The sequence below is a fragment of the Vulpes vulpes genome, chromosome 11 (genome assembly GCF_048418805.1).
Source record: "Vulpes vulpes isolate BD-2025 chromosome 11, VulVul3, whole genome shotgun sequence".
In the NCBI taxonomy this organism is placed as follows: domain Eukaryota; kingdom Metazoa; phylum Chordata; class Mammalia; order Carnivora; family Canidae; genus Vulpes; species Vulpes vulpes.
Genome location: NC_132790.1, coordinates 57,906,110 through 57,920,314, shown reverse-complemented (window position 1 = coordinate 57,920,314; position 14,205 = coordinate 57,906,110). Strand labels below are relative to the sequence as shown.

The window sequence follows — 14,205 nt, the reverse complement described above, 5'->3', positions numbered from 1 at the left end:
TTTTCACCCATCATTAAGGCTCTTTTATGAATAAAAGCAAAAGTCTAGAACAGCAGTTTTCAAAGTGTGGTCCAAAGATCCTAGGGTCCTATATGGTCCCTGTTTTGCAAATACATATCTGCATATCTGTGTAAAGGTAGATTTTCCTCATATATTTCAACCAAAATAACATATCACGACAGACTGAATACAGAAATAGGTATGAAAATCCACTATCTTCTATTATGCCAAACAATGATATAAGCAAAAATGTAAAACAAGGCCACACTTTACACCAAATTTTATTTTGAAAAATATAGGTAATTTTTATAAAAGTATTTAGATTAATATGCAGCAGGTTTATAATTATTTTTAATTGAACTAAAAATTTTTTTATTTCTTAATTTCTAATACAGTAAATATCACTAATTATAACCCACATAAATGAAAGCTCTTTGGATTCCTCAGTAAGTTTTAACAGTTGTAAAGAGGTCCCTGAGATGAAAAAGTTTGAAAACCACTTGTCTAGAGTTTACAAAAATGAAGATAATACTACTACCCAGTGGCACAAACTAGATAGTGTAATACTTATATATAAATTAGAGCTTGGGCAGCCCAGGTGGCTCAGTGGTTTAGCACCGCCTTCAGCCCGGGGAGTGATTCTAGAGACTCAGGATCGAGTCCCACGTCAGGCTTCCTGCATGGAGCCTGCTTCTCCCTCTTCCTGTGTCTCTGCCTCTCTCTCTCTCTCTCTCTCTGTTTCTCTCATGAATAAATAAATAAAACCTTTAAGAAAATATAATAACAAAATAATTTGGAGCCTTCAGAAATTTAACATCACATTTGCAATGGAAATCTACTTTTTAAACCACTTTTTAAAATACATAACAAGATTCACCCTACAGATTGCACTCTGGCTTTTAAAATTTTTTTATGGATCTATCCAAATTTCATGTACTCCTTACATTATCCATGCAAATTTATCTATTAAATACATTGAAAATATCAGGCTAATCTTGAAAAATATGAGGCTAGGGCAGCCCAGGTGGCTCAGTGATTTAGCGCTGCCTTCGGCCCATGGTGTGGTCCTGGAGACCCAGGATCGAGTCCCACATCAGGCTCCCTGCACTGAATTGGCGCTGGCTTCTCCCTCCGCCTGTGCCTGTGTCTGTGCCTCTCTCTCTCTCTCTCATGAATAAATTAAATCTTTTAAAAAAAAAAAAAGAAAAGAAAAATATAAGGCTAAAGCTAAATAAATTTAATTAAATTGAAAATATGATTCTGATAGTACTGTACTGTAACAACACTGTGTGGTGGCAGATGAGAGCTACACTTGTGGAGAGCACAGCATAATGTATAGTCTTGTCCAATCGTTATGTCATAAACCTGAAACTAATGTAATATTGTGTGTTAACTATACTCAAATAAGAACAGAAATAAAAAAGAAAATATGATTCCTTAGCAAAGAAATATGTTCCTGATGCTTTCCAGTAACAGGGACATAAGTGCAGGATGACAATGACTATGTAAACATAAGGATGCAGCGACTACTATAGAAACATATCGAGTACCCACAAATAAACGGCTATTAAATAAATCACCTATAATGAATGAAAACCTAATTCCATTTAAAATAATGAAATTTTCCACCAGGTATACATTTAGTGCCAAAATATGTACATATTACTTATCTAACATGATAGACTTAAGTTCTACTTTGATTCTTACTTTTTGCCTGAGAAACATGGAATTTTCTTCATAAAGCTTTATCTAAGTACCCATGATAAGAAAAAAATAGCCCTTACCCCAGTCCTGTTCATACAAGGCTTGGGAAAGGCACCATGATTCACTTATTGGCATGTGTGGATGCACAAAAATAAGATGTTTTGTGAGACTTAAGACTCCAAGAAAACTCTGTGACATAAATTATCAGCAACTTTTATTTAACAAGGCACTTAAATACATGTGGTTTTTATTATATAAATATGCACAAATCTTACATATTACTTAAATACATAACTCTATTTAAGAGGGCCCTCCAAATATCAAATAAATATATTCCACTGAATGTCTTTGATATATCAGGCCTATACTATACAAATGAATAAAAAACTTATTTCCTGCACAAACACAACATGGCAATAAAAAGCAAAGTATGTTATGAGTTAATCTAAGTTTTTCAATGCAGCCAATCATACAAAACACATGACTTAGGCAAAGACGGGGTAAATGAAAGGGATTCAGGGTTTACAAAAGATACTCTGGAAAGCACTTTGGAAACTTTCCTAATCCAAACAGAATATTTTGTTACTTTGCATAAATTGTAGGCAAGAACCTTTTAATGGGAGACGGGGGACTTAACACTATAGTGTGGGTTTTTTGTAATGGCTATGTTTAAATACCTAAAAGTAACTTACAAAAAAGACTAGAAGTCTATGTAAGAATTTATCCTGAGAAAAAATTCAAAGATGGAATAAGCTGCATCAGAGTTGGTACAGTATTATTCATAATAACAAAAATATAATCTAGATGATGATCAAGAAGAAAATGGTTAATGCACATGCATTCAGACACAGCCATTAAAATGTTAGTGCTTTAGCAATATGTAAAATGCTAAATATGAAAAAAAGGAGCACACAAAATTGTATGTACAATTACATTAATTGATTACAGTAATATAAAAATAAGGATTGGAGGAAAGACTAAATGGAAGTGTACTGAAACAACAGTAGTGTGCTTTTCATTTTCTCTATGTTCCAATGTTTCTATAATACATTGTATTAAAACCTAGCCAGCTACCTCCACCTCCTACTCCACTTAAAACATACACATGCACACACACAGAACAGCCAAAACCTATGGCAAAATTTAGCAGCATTAACATTCTGCATTGGTGTTGCATTGAAAAGATAATATTCTAGACAATTAGTAATAATACCCAGCAGCTAAAATATAGCATTATGCACTAAAGCTGAATCACCAGACTTCTCTAAGTTTAAAATCTGGTTACTTGAAGACGTGACCATCTGTTCTTAAGTCATACCTAGAAAGGATTATTATTAACAATAATAGTAAAATGCTTCTAACAAATATATTTGGTTTTCATTTTCTTTATCCACTAAAATAAATAATTATAACAAAACAAGAGTGGTATACTGTCATACTTCAAAAACCATGCTCAACAGTTCCTTAGAGAGTAAAATAAGTACTATAAGTTGATACAGCATATATTATAAAGTAGGCATGTCACCATATTCACATAGTTTAGGTCTTTTAGGGCAGAATTGCTCTTTTTAAAATCAGAGACATTCAGATTTCTTTGTCCTCCAACATATGGGAGGCATCACAGCACATTTAGAAAAACTATGAGAACATTGAAATGAAACTGGTTTCATATAGAAAACCAGTGCAACAGACTATTTTCTAAGAAAAGTATTGGGAAATATACTTGAGCTGATTTTTACCTCCAAAATAGGTAATCCAAAAAAATAAGTTACTTGTCTACTGATAGCCACATGTCAAGAATTACCAAATATATTATTTACAGTTGAAAATGAATTAGGAGGGTTTATATTTTTTCATAATTGTTTTATGTAGACAAATTTACTTTTAAAAATCTTTAACAACTACAAGCTTTAATGATATTAATGCTGCTAATGCTTCTGTCCCATGGCCAGCTCTTCAAGAAAGAGAAAGACAGATATTTCATAGAGGAACAGAATTCTGTAAGAGCCAGATTATGTTTATAGACTATGGAAATTCTACTTCCTTTACAAAGACTTTTCCCTACTTTTAGCACTAAATTGGAATTTTTCTGTCAATTGGCAAATGCACTTTCTATTTGAACTAAATGCCATTTTATATTTCAACAGGTCTATTCAGACTCAACAAAGATCATTAGATGAAATGCAGTTGTTGTACAAGACTAGTTTTCATTATAAATTTAAAAGGCAGTATCTTCAATGTAGAATGAGTCTATTGTAACTTCCTGTTATAGTCCAATAGTTAGGACTACAAATATAATTTTTTAAAAATCTATAAAAGCCCTTACAACTCTGTGATCCAAAGACTTTCCAAAGTTAATGCTTTTATTAAATAACTAAATCATAATTCTCTTTTAAGTATTTAATTTTTGATATTTTTATGGTACTAACAAAAATTTCCCAACCTACAGGCTATGAAATACTGACAAAAATACAGTTTTATGAAAATGCCATTTAAAGAGAAAATACAACCATGTTTTGGAGAAGCCAGAGAAGGAAGGGTGTACTAACTAATGAATTGACTAGAACAGCAGCCTGGGAAACATTTACCCTACATGTGAATTAACTGTGTATTCTGTCTTTCGACTTGACACTAGGTCATGGATTTCTACCTCCTCATAAAATACATTCCAATTTTAAAAGAAAACTTAATCCTCTAACCAATATTATTTTCTTTTGCCTGACTACATTAGTCAACAAAAACAGCCCTAAAAACGGGAAGGCTTGATATGAGGAGCTGAGACCATGCATTAGGTTTTCTATTGACTGAAAGCAAACCTGTCTAACAATGTCTCACACACCTCAAACTGCTTCAATTAACTCCTCAGAGATTATATTCTGAGAGTTGCTGTCAATTAATGCTCTCTGAAGGGAAATTTTCTTGGGTTTATGGGAACAAATTCATTAGCTAATTAATATCACTTATTAATAAAACAACCACAAAGAGATTTTATGAGCTCATCCAAATCCATTTTCCATCTTAAACTTTATAATCTGGTTTCTAAAATTTTCACACTGCATCCTGGGAATCAAATACTCACCAGAGTCAAAGACCTTTTGTAAAGTCTTCAACCTACCTTTTCCATTTCTGGAAATGCCTCTTTATTCCCCTCAAAGCATAACTATCCACAATTCCTATGACTTCTTGGGTAACTTTTTTCCCCCTCATTATTTCTCTCTCCCAGTCTCAAGATCTCTATGGTTAAGAGCACAAACTAGATTCAAACCCTTACTATACACTTACTCTCTGTGTATGAATGCAGATAAGCTACTTAACTTTCTTCACATTCTTAGGTTTTCCTATTTGTAGTAACAGTACCTATTTCAAAGAAACTGAGAGGATTAAATACAAGTAAACACACACGTAAATACAAGTAAAGTATTTATAACAGAACCTTGTATTAAAAAAACCTAAACGGCTGTTGGTAGTAGTGGCAGCGGTGGCATGTGCATGCTCACAGGTACTAGTAGTAGTAGTGAGGCTGCTACCACTGTAAAACTTAATCTTCTCTCCTGTGGATTTAATCACAGGCTTCAACCTTAGGTTACTGACTTCTAAAAAAACCTCTAGTTTCTTTTCCAAATTACAGTAAACCATTTTCATCTGGAAAACTCATGACTGACAAAATTCAAAGTATCTAAGCAAATTCATCACTTCACTCCATTCTTCAACTTCCCCACTTACGTTTCCTACTCTGACTTCTCACTATTCATTCAGTCTCTGAAGCTCAAAACCTTGGAGTCATCTCAGATTTCTACTGTTCTTCTGGCCCTGCATATTAATCAGATACCAAATTCTGCAGATTCTGCTCTTTCTCTCTTCCTAGATCCATCCCACCCAAGGTGGCTAGAGCTCTCCCCACTTGGTCCCTCATGCTCAGATTTCTGCCTTTGCTTGTAGGTCTGATTTACCACTTCATTTCTTTTCTACATAAAACACTAGCTTCTATCACAGTATGTTTTCCTATTACTGGTTTTCTGTTGTCTTGTACACCCAAGTCTAAGCTCAACAACTCACCTTTTAAGATTTTAAAAGTCAGATCTTTCATGATTCAACTTTATTTGCACTTGAGCAAGAATTGTCTGCAGCTGACTCATACATCACTTTAGTCACTGTGCCTGCTGATGACCTCATAGTAACTGAAATACGTGCTGCCTCCACTTCTCTGAAGCCCATTCTATTCATTCCTTGAGGCCTAAGTCAAAACTCAGACCCTCACTAACCTGAAATGCTCATTCACTCTGCTCTCTCCTCCCTTTACTGGCATTACTCAGTATCGTACCTTGTGGAATACTATGCTCATCTCCACATTTTCACAGCCTAGCATTTATTGTGTCAAAACATAATTCTGTTATGTTAAATGGCTTACCTTATACTTTTTTAATACTCTACCTTACACTTTTTGTTTACCCGAGAGCATATCTATCTATAAGGTGACCTTTATTTAATATGCACCACACTGTGCCTACTTGGGGAGTTCCAAAAGTTTTGATACTCCAAGGCAGTAGTCGGCAAACATTTCTAGAAAGGGCCAAATGGTAAATATTTTTGGCTTTGCAGGACATGTATGTTCTGTCACATATTCTTGTTTTCAACTACATAAAAATGTAAAAAAGCATTGAGAGTCCTACAAATAGGCTATGCATAGGCTGGATTTCAGCCACCGGCCATAGTTCACCAGCCCCTGCCTCCCCCTGTTCCCCTAAGGAACAGTGCAGTATTTTATACAGAATCTCTGTATCAGTATCAATATTTAACTAATTTTTCTAAATGTTGGTTGGTCAAGCACTTCACATGACTTTTGAGTTTTAATATAAAACAAATAGCCCTTGAATTCTTACCAGCTCTTTCAGACTTCTCTTTCTGTTCCCGTAACTCCTCTCCCTGGGTAGTCATCTGTTTGATGCGACTACGGAGTTGAGCAATTTCTTCTTCTTTCATTTCCAGGGTTTCATGCATCTGACGTTTTGTCTCTGCTATTACCATTCCCTAAACAGAAGCGCAGGTACTAAAGCGTTTGCATAACAAAACTGCATCATCAGTAGCATATATAAACTTACTTAAAAGGCAGAAAACATACTATTTCTTACTAAGTACAAAATAAGAATTATTTTAGTATTTCACAAATTGAAGTCTGTGTTCTGCATTCTATACGATCCTATATACTATAATAACTGATTACCTGGCAGATCAGGGTTATTAATATGAAAAATTATTTTAATAGTAAGTTTAATCTTTTGAGTATTAAAAACACATTTTAATTAAAAGACTTATTTTATAATCTTCCTATAAATGTTTGCTATAATTTTCCCTATCTTAGTAAAGAGTTCATAATGAACAAAAATATAGCGTTTTGTACTTGGCTCAGGGCCACCATAATCTGTGCTGGTACATGGGGAGAGCCTCAAAGGCTACTGAAGGTGGAAGGTTACTGCTGCCACAAAGATGGGCTAATACCGTGATACAGGTCTACCTGCTTTTTCTCTTTTCTCTTGTGACAGTCCCTGGTCCCACTACCACCCATCACTACTGTCAGTGAGGCACCCCCACTCCTCCAATTTGCTAATTGCTACTGTCCTCCCACTCTCTGGATAATGTACACATGAAATGAGGGTCACTAGAGGGAAAAGGAATAAATATTATATCCTGATTCAGTCATTTGCAACTAACAAAAAACAGGATGGTTCGACTTGGCTCTTGAAAAATAAGATTTTGTGACAGCTATTTTATGATCTTCAAATTATTACTTTACTTTCAGGGTTTGTCACATCTTGGTTTAGGGTATGACTCTTCCAGGTGGTTCATTTTAGTGGACAGATAAAAACCAGGTAAGTGGGGATTACACAAAATTTCAAAACAAGATCGCTGGCCTTCAGTTTCTTCAAAAACCAAATCAAAATGGAGAAAAAGAGACATGGAGAGAAAGAGGGCAATGGAACCTATAGATTAAAAGAAGTCTGAAAAGTCATATCAACCAATTACGATGAAAGAAACTTACTTAGATCTTGATTCATCAAAATGGGAAAAAAACGTATGAGACAAAAGGCAAAATCTGAAACTAACTAGATAGACGATAGTATTAAGAAATTATGAAAGTTTTAGAGATGATCATGATAATGCAATTACAGTTCTATAAAAAGTCTTTTATTTAAAAAATACACCTAAATGTTTATGTAAGAAATTATGAGATTTCTTGGATTTGCTCTACAACAAAGTAAATTCTAGGTTGAGGATAATAAGGATTGGGCATGTACAGATAAAACATTAGTCCTGAGATGTTAACTGTTGAAGCTGCATGGTGGGTTCACTTTTTTTAAATGGGCCTTCACGAAGTATAAGGAGTAGAATCTAGCAAAATGACATCATAGCATGAAAATATTGCTAATACATTTCAAAAGCAGAACATCTCTGATATGTTCTTAATTGCATGGCCACTGTAGCTGTAAAGCAGCCTATTGAAGAAAATGGTGGATGATGTGAACCAACTAGGAGCTGCTTTAGAAAAGGAACCAACCCAAGAACTTGGGGCTGAAAGACTTAACTTAAAAGCGCTTGCCAATGAATTTTCAGTTGCCTCTGCTGTCATAGCCATAGCTGTTGCTCCAACTCTACACTGCCAATCTCACCTGTATATACCAAAATTCAATTGCAGAAACTTCTATTTATACTAATCTATACACTACCACTTCTTCATTTAGGTAATTTATCTGAGAGACTAATCTGCTTCCATTAAAGATAATATTTAATATCATTCACATTCAGTAATGCCTTAGCTATAAAAAATTCTTTTCTCTATAAAGTAGTTAGGTACTGTACACAGATTTCTTTTGCAACATTATTCTAAACTAGAAATCAAAATGCTGACTGGGATCAAAAAAATCACAGAGAATGAGTTTTACATGATACACATCGAATGCTAATTGTTATTTAAATTTCAAAATTACAACAAAAAGATTTTTCATGGAAGCAGCTATAATAATAACTTTGGAAAGCATAAGCCTGAATGCTTCTAACTGCTTCCAAAAGTGAATTCTGGGGCCCCCTGATAAATTTTAGTATCATAAGGTTTATTGGTTTACCTTATCTTGTTCAAGCTGTTCAATTAAGTTCTTTGCATCACGCAACTGAGTGATAAGTTTAGTCTTCTCAGCCATATGAAGCTCCTAAAAAAATTTTAAAAATTCATTTCCATCTCTAATAAACCTTCTCCTCATATGAGAACTCTATAAACATTTTAATCTAATTTGGATACTTCTCAGTCCAATAAGAGCAAAGTATATAGGAGGTCTGAAAAGGATGGTGTAAGTGCTATGAAGCCCAGGGCACTTGGGAGTCCTCTCCAAGCTGTCTATGGAGAAGGGGAAGGCTCTGCAGAGGAGGAGGGAAGTGCAGGCCACGCTGGAGCCTGTGGATCTAGCTTTACAGGGTTACAGTACACCGAACACATTTGCTCTTTTACCTTCATCTTTTCTAGTTCTTGAAGCCTTTCATCTAGTTGTTCTTGCAGGGCTTCTTTTTCACTGGTTAATAGGGCACATTGTTCCTTATGTGACTGAATTGTTTCCTTACAACGCTGCAGTAGATTCTCTTGCCTCTTAATTCTCTGCTGAAGTACTTCCAGTGTTTTAGCAGAAGCTCCATCTACCACTATCAAAAATAAGCAGCACAGGCAGGAGTGATCAGTAAGGAACAGAACGGCTCTCTGGGAACAGTTCCTCTGTCAGTACACAGGGGTGCATCCCCACCCTAATGCTCTGCTATCCTCTGAGCCAGACCAAGAAGGGAGAGGTATCCTTCCCAACCTCAACTCTCACCATGTGTATGATCTGTATCTGAAGAATCTGAGGGAGTGCCTACCCCAAATGGCACAAAACACTCATTAGTTAACTAACATTAACTGAATCCACCCTCCTTAAAAGACAGTTTGATGACCATCTTTTGTTATTCAAAAGTGCCCTATGTGTCCTTGGCTCCCATCTCCAAAGGATTAATCAAGAATTTTTTCCACTGCATTCTAATCTGTCCCTGAGAGTTCTGCATTCTCCACACATTTATGACTTATGAGTTAAGTTTTCATACCCCGAAGGGAATTTCAGGACCCTTTCTAGGCTGGCTGCTCAGACAGATAGCTGTTCAGCACCTCACTCTGGTGCAGGCTGGACTAAAAGTTTATCACAAATACCTCTGAAAGAGCCAATAAACAAAAAAACGGGAATTTTACATGTACCTACAGCCTCAAAGAGTATGGAGGTCTATAACTGGATTTTTAGACAAAATTTAACTATTTCTTCCTTTCTAATTAGAAAGCAAATAATAGAGCAAATATAGAAATCTTTGAATGTAGAAATATGTAAACAATATTACTTAAAAACTGAAATAGCCAAACAATGAAAATAGCAAATTCATTACTCTTAAACAATACTGACTGACCCTGTTTATATGAAAGCTAGCTACTGTTATCAATAAAAGTGTAATATAATGAATTTTAGTATATGTGCTGCTGAAGTGAACACTACAATGAATTTTAATTACAATGAAAATGTGGTGCTCACAGACTTTCAAGTCTTAAAACAATTACTTAGCTTTGTTCTGAATAACAATAACAAGTAAAGAAACAAAACAACAAAACTCTTGCATCTTCCTGGAGGACCCTCCTGCCTTAGACGCCTCCCAGCACCCCTTCCCTCAGTCATGCCCTGGAAACTGTCAACATCCTCCTCTAGTTTTTAAATTAACTTTTTGACAAGATGAAGCTTACCTACTGGCTCTATATCACTGTCTATGTTCTCTTTAGAGATATCTTCAGTCTGTGGTTCCATCGGAGAGAATGGTTTTGGTAAATCAACATTCATTGGGCCATTCCGTAACCGCTGTTTCAGCAGAGAAACCTAAAAAAGAAATGTGCCTTAGGAAAAAAATGAGGGGCGCCTGGGTGGCTCAACAGGTTAGGTGTCTAACTCTTGGTTCTGGCTCAGGTCACGGTCTCAGGGTTGTGAGACTGAGCCCTGTTTCTGGGTCCATGCTGGGCTGGGAGACTGCTTAAGATTCTCTCTCTCCTGGCCTTGCCCACCCCCCACTCTCCCAGCCCACATGTGCTCTCCCTAAAAAAAGAAAATGAGAAATTACAGTAGTACTTTCTTTAAAACATAGAGGGGACAGTGTAAAGGATATTCTTTTTCAATATACTGGGAGGAGGGGAGGACCAAAATAATATGTTTACTCCCAGTGTAGTTGATTTTTATATTTGCTATTTTCATTTATAGTTGGCCAAAAGATACAGTAAATTTAAAAATTATACTGAAAAATAACACAAAAGCAAGAATTTTAAAAATAGGCCATTTTATAACATCTGGAACCAATTGCGATATCCCATCAAAACCCCCGTAATTTTTCTTTACCCAAAAATTCCACTTTTTATTTTAATCTTTTACCTGAGTCTGGAGAACACTGATATGCTGATCTTTTTCCTCTAAAGATGCATCAAACTCCTCTTGGAGATGTTTTTTTGCTTGCTGATCCATTTGGAGCTCCTAAAACATAAAGGATTTTATAAATAGTTTTCAGTAAAAAGCAAAAAAATATAAACTTGAAGTTTTCAAAGTTTAAAAACATGATGAAACCAGATTTGCATTTTTCTTAAGATGAGGTATCAGTAACAATAATTAGAGTAGAATCAATAGGTAAAACATTAGTATTTGTCCATTGGGACATGAATTCTATTCCTTAAAAAAACTGAGATCCAAGAAGAAAAAGTGTATTTTGAGCAGTAATGACTGCTCAGTGATGACAATAATGCAGAGAGGATAAAACAATTGCTTAAGATAAAAAAAAAAACTTTATCCTACTTTCAGCCATCTTATGACTTGTGCTATCTTATATGCACTTGATCTAAAACTACATTGTTTTATACCAAACAGATAGCCATAGCCAATAGAGCTTTCCTCCTCCCAATACATGAAAGCAGTCAACAGCCAAAGTCAGAAGCCTCCTTATCTGTAAAATGAAGACTGAACTACAAACAGAAAATTTTCAAGTTCCTGAAATTACTCAAAAAGCTACTTTCTTTAGATCATTAATGAGCCTTTCTCACTAAATCCAATGACCTTTACCTCTCTATTATACCAGTCACCAATAATTCTCTCCTCAGTTTAGGTGCTCACTCTCTGGGGCTTCAGGCTCCCGTCTATACTCCTGTCTCTTAATTTCCTCTACCTGCTTCACAGACTCTATGGGCATCTATTCCTCTGGGTTCAGTCCTGTGTCCTTGGTGCTTCTTCCTTATATGTACTCCAACAGAATCCTAGAGATTAACATCTGGAACATGCAAGACATACAATCAAAACCTTTCTATTTTTTTAGGATTCCTAACTTTTCTAATTTCCTAAGCTCAAAATATTCAAAGTCAGGGATCCCTGGGTGGCTCAACAGTTTAGCGCCTGCCTTCCACCCAGGGAGTGGTCCTGGAGTTCCAGGATGGAGTCCCATGTCGGGCTCCCTGCATGGAGCCTGCTTCTCCTTCTGCCTGTGTCTCTGCCTCTCTCTCCCTCTGTGTCTCTCATGAATAAATAAAATCTTAAAAAAATATATTCAAAGTCACATTTTACCTAATTTTGTTGATCCCTACGTATAACTAATATATTTTTACTGCTTTCTCTACGATGTTTAAGTCCTATTCTTTCTACATCTACAACCACAGTGCAGATCTTTATAATTTCAATGACTAATTTCCTTCAGGAGCCTTCTAGAGAGAAATCTTACCCCAAGTCTGACTTAATCCATCCCTTACACATTTGCTAGAAAATTTTCCCAAACAATATTTTCTTTTTAATAATAAATTTATTTTTTATTGGTGTTCAATTTGCCAACATATAGAATAACAACCAGTGCTCATCCCGTCAAGTGCCCCCCTCACAGTGCCTGCCACCCAGTCACCCCCACCCCGCCACCCCCTCCCCTTCCACCACCCCTAGGTCGTTTCCCAGTTAGGAGTCTTCATGTTCTGACTCCCTTTCTGATATTTCCTACCCATTTCTTCTCCCTTCCCTTCTATTCCCTTTCACTATTATTTATATTCTCCAAATGAATGAGACCATATAATGTTTGTCCTTCTACGATTGACTTATTTCACTCAGCATAATACCCTCCAGTTCCATCCACGTGGAAGCAAATGGTGGGTATTTGTCATTTCTAATGGCTGAGTAATATTCCATTGTATACATAAACCACATCTTCTTTATTCATTCATCTTTCGATGGACACCGAGGCTCCTTCCACAGCCAAACAATATTTTCAAAGACTTACAGCAATGCCCTCTTTTTGCATAGTTCAAATTTACTAATTTCAAAATACTAAAGCACTAACTGTCCTCTATTCACCCCCACACCTACACTGCTTCAAGATCACATTTGTACTATTCCTCTCACTAAAGACTCCTGGTTTGACTCTTCCCACAGCAGTAGTTTCAAATGCCATCTTTGAATCAGGGCAGGTCCAGAATGAAGTCTTCACTGATCCATGGTGAAATAACAAACAGAAAGCCAACAGAAGAGAGTTTTTCTTTTATTTAAACAACTGTCCTTTATTCTGAGAATATGTCCTTCCTAATCTTGTTATTTAAAAAAAAAAAAAAACTGTCAGGGCATCTGGCTGCCTTGGTTGGAAAAACATGTGACTCTTGATCCTGGAGTTGTGAGATAAATGTAAAAATTACTTAAAATTAAAAAAAAAAGTCTTTCTTTCATGAAATAATGACAATAAAAGAATCTGGTTTCTTACTCTCAATGTCCTTACTTGAAAAAATAAGTTTGCAGCTCTGGGGTACCCCAGTGGCTCAGTTGGTTGAGCTTCAGGCTCTTGGCTTCAGCTCAGCTCAGCAAGGAGTCTAGTTGAGATACTCCCCTCTACCCTCCCCCACATAAGCGCTCACTGGCTCTTGGGCACGCACGCTCACACTCGCCGGTGCTCCCTCTCTCTCTCAAATAAATAAGTCTTTTTAAAAAAGTCTGCAGCTCTACAACAATTCTCCTTTCCCCCAAGGAATTGGAAGGTAATTTTTCAGTCCATGAAATCCAAAAGTCTGGAATATACTGTCCTCCATGACTTTGCACAGACCAATTATTTAGTATGAACAGCCACACATCTCTTTAATAGTAATGTGATCCTTTACTTTCCTTAAAATTCATTTCTTCCAAATAATTTTCTGCATCCTACCATACCAGACTCTGTTACATGCCATCCCTAACAGCCAACAAAAATTCCTCAATTTATGTGATGGTGTTCAGGTTTTAAATGTTTTCATCTCCCCCTTTCTTTCATATATAAAAAATACTTGGATAAAATGGCAGCATCATATTTTCTTTTCCCTCCCCCTTCTACCTTACCCTATTCTACCAATAAGCACTCCATAATTAGTCAAGACTATAGTTACAAAAAAAATTTAAAAAATAAAAAATAAAAAAAGAC

At 35.8% G+C, this 14,205-nt stretch overlaps 1 protein-coding gene across 8 annotated transcripts in view; it reads right to left on the bottom strand.

The window, feature by feature from the left end:
- Positions 1-14,205, bottom strand: part of GOLGA4 (golgin A4) — a 179,075-nt gene that overhangs the window by 51,363 nt on the left and 113,507 nt on the right. For 6 of the 8 annotated variants that reach the window (XM_072726415.1, XM_026001025.2, XM_026001026.2 and 3 more), the window contains 5 exons: positions 11,175-11,273; positions 10,502-10,631; positions 9,203-9,390; positions 8,823-8,906; positions 6,585-6,732 (listed from right to left, as the gene is read on the bottom strand). In XM_072726415.1, coding sequence (XP_072582516.1) covers positions 6,585-6,732; positions 8,823-8,906; positions 9,203-9,390; positions 10,502-10,631; positions 11,175-11,273 — 649 coding nt within the window. The remainder of the gene's footprint in view (positions 1-6,584; positions 6,733-8,822; positions 8,907-9,202; positions 9,391-10,501; positions 10,632-11,174; positions 11,274-14,205) is intronic. The other 2 variants (XM_026001027.2, XM_072726413.1) reach the window with 1 other exon arrangement.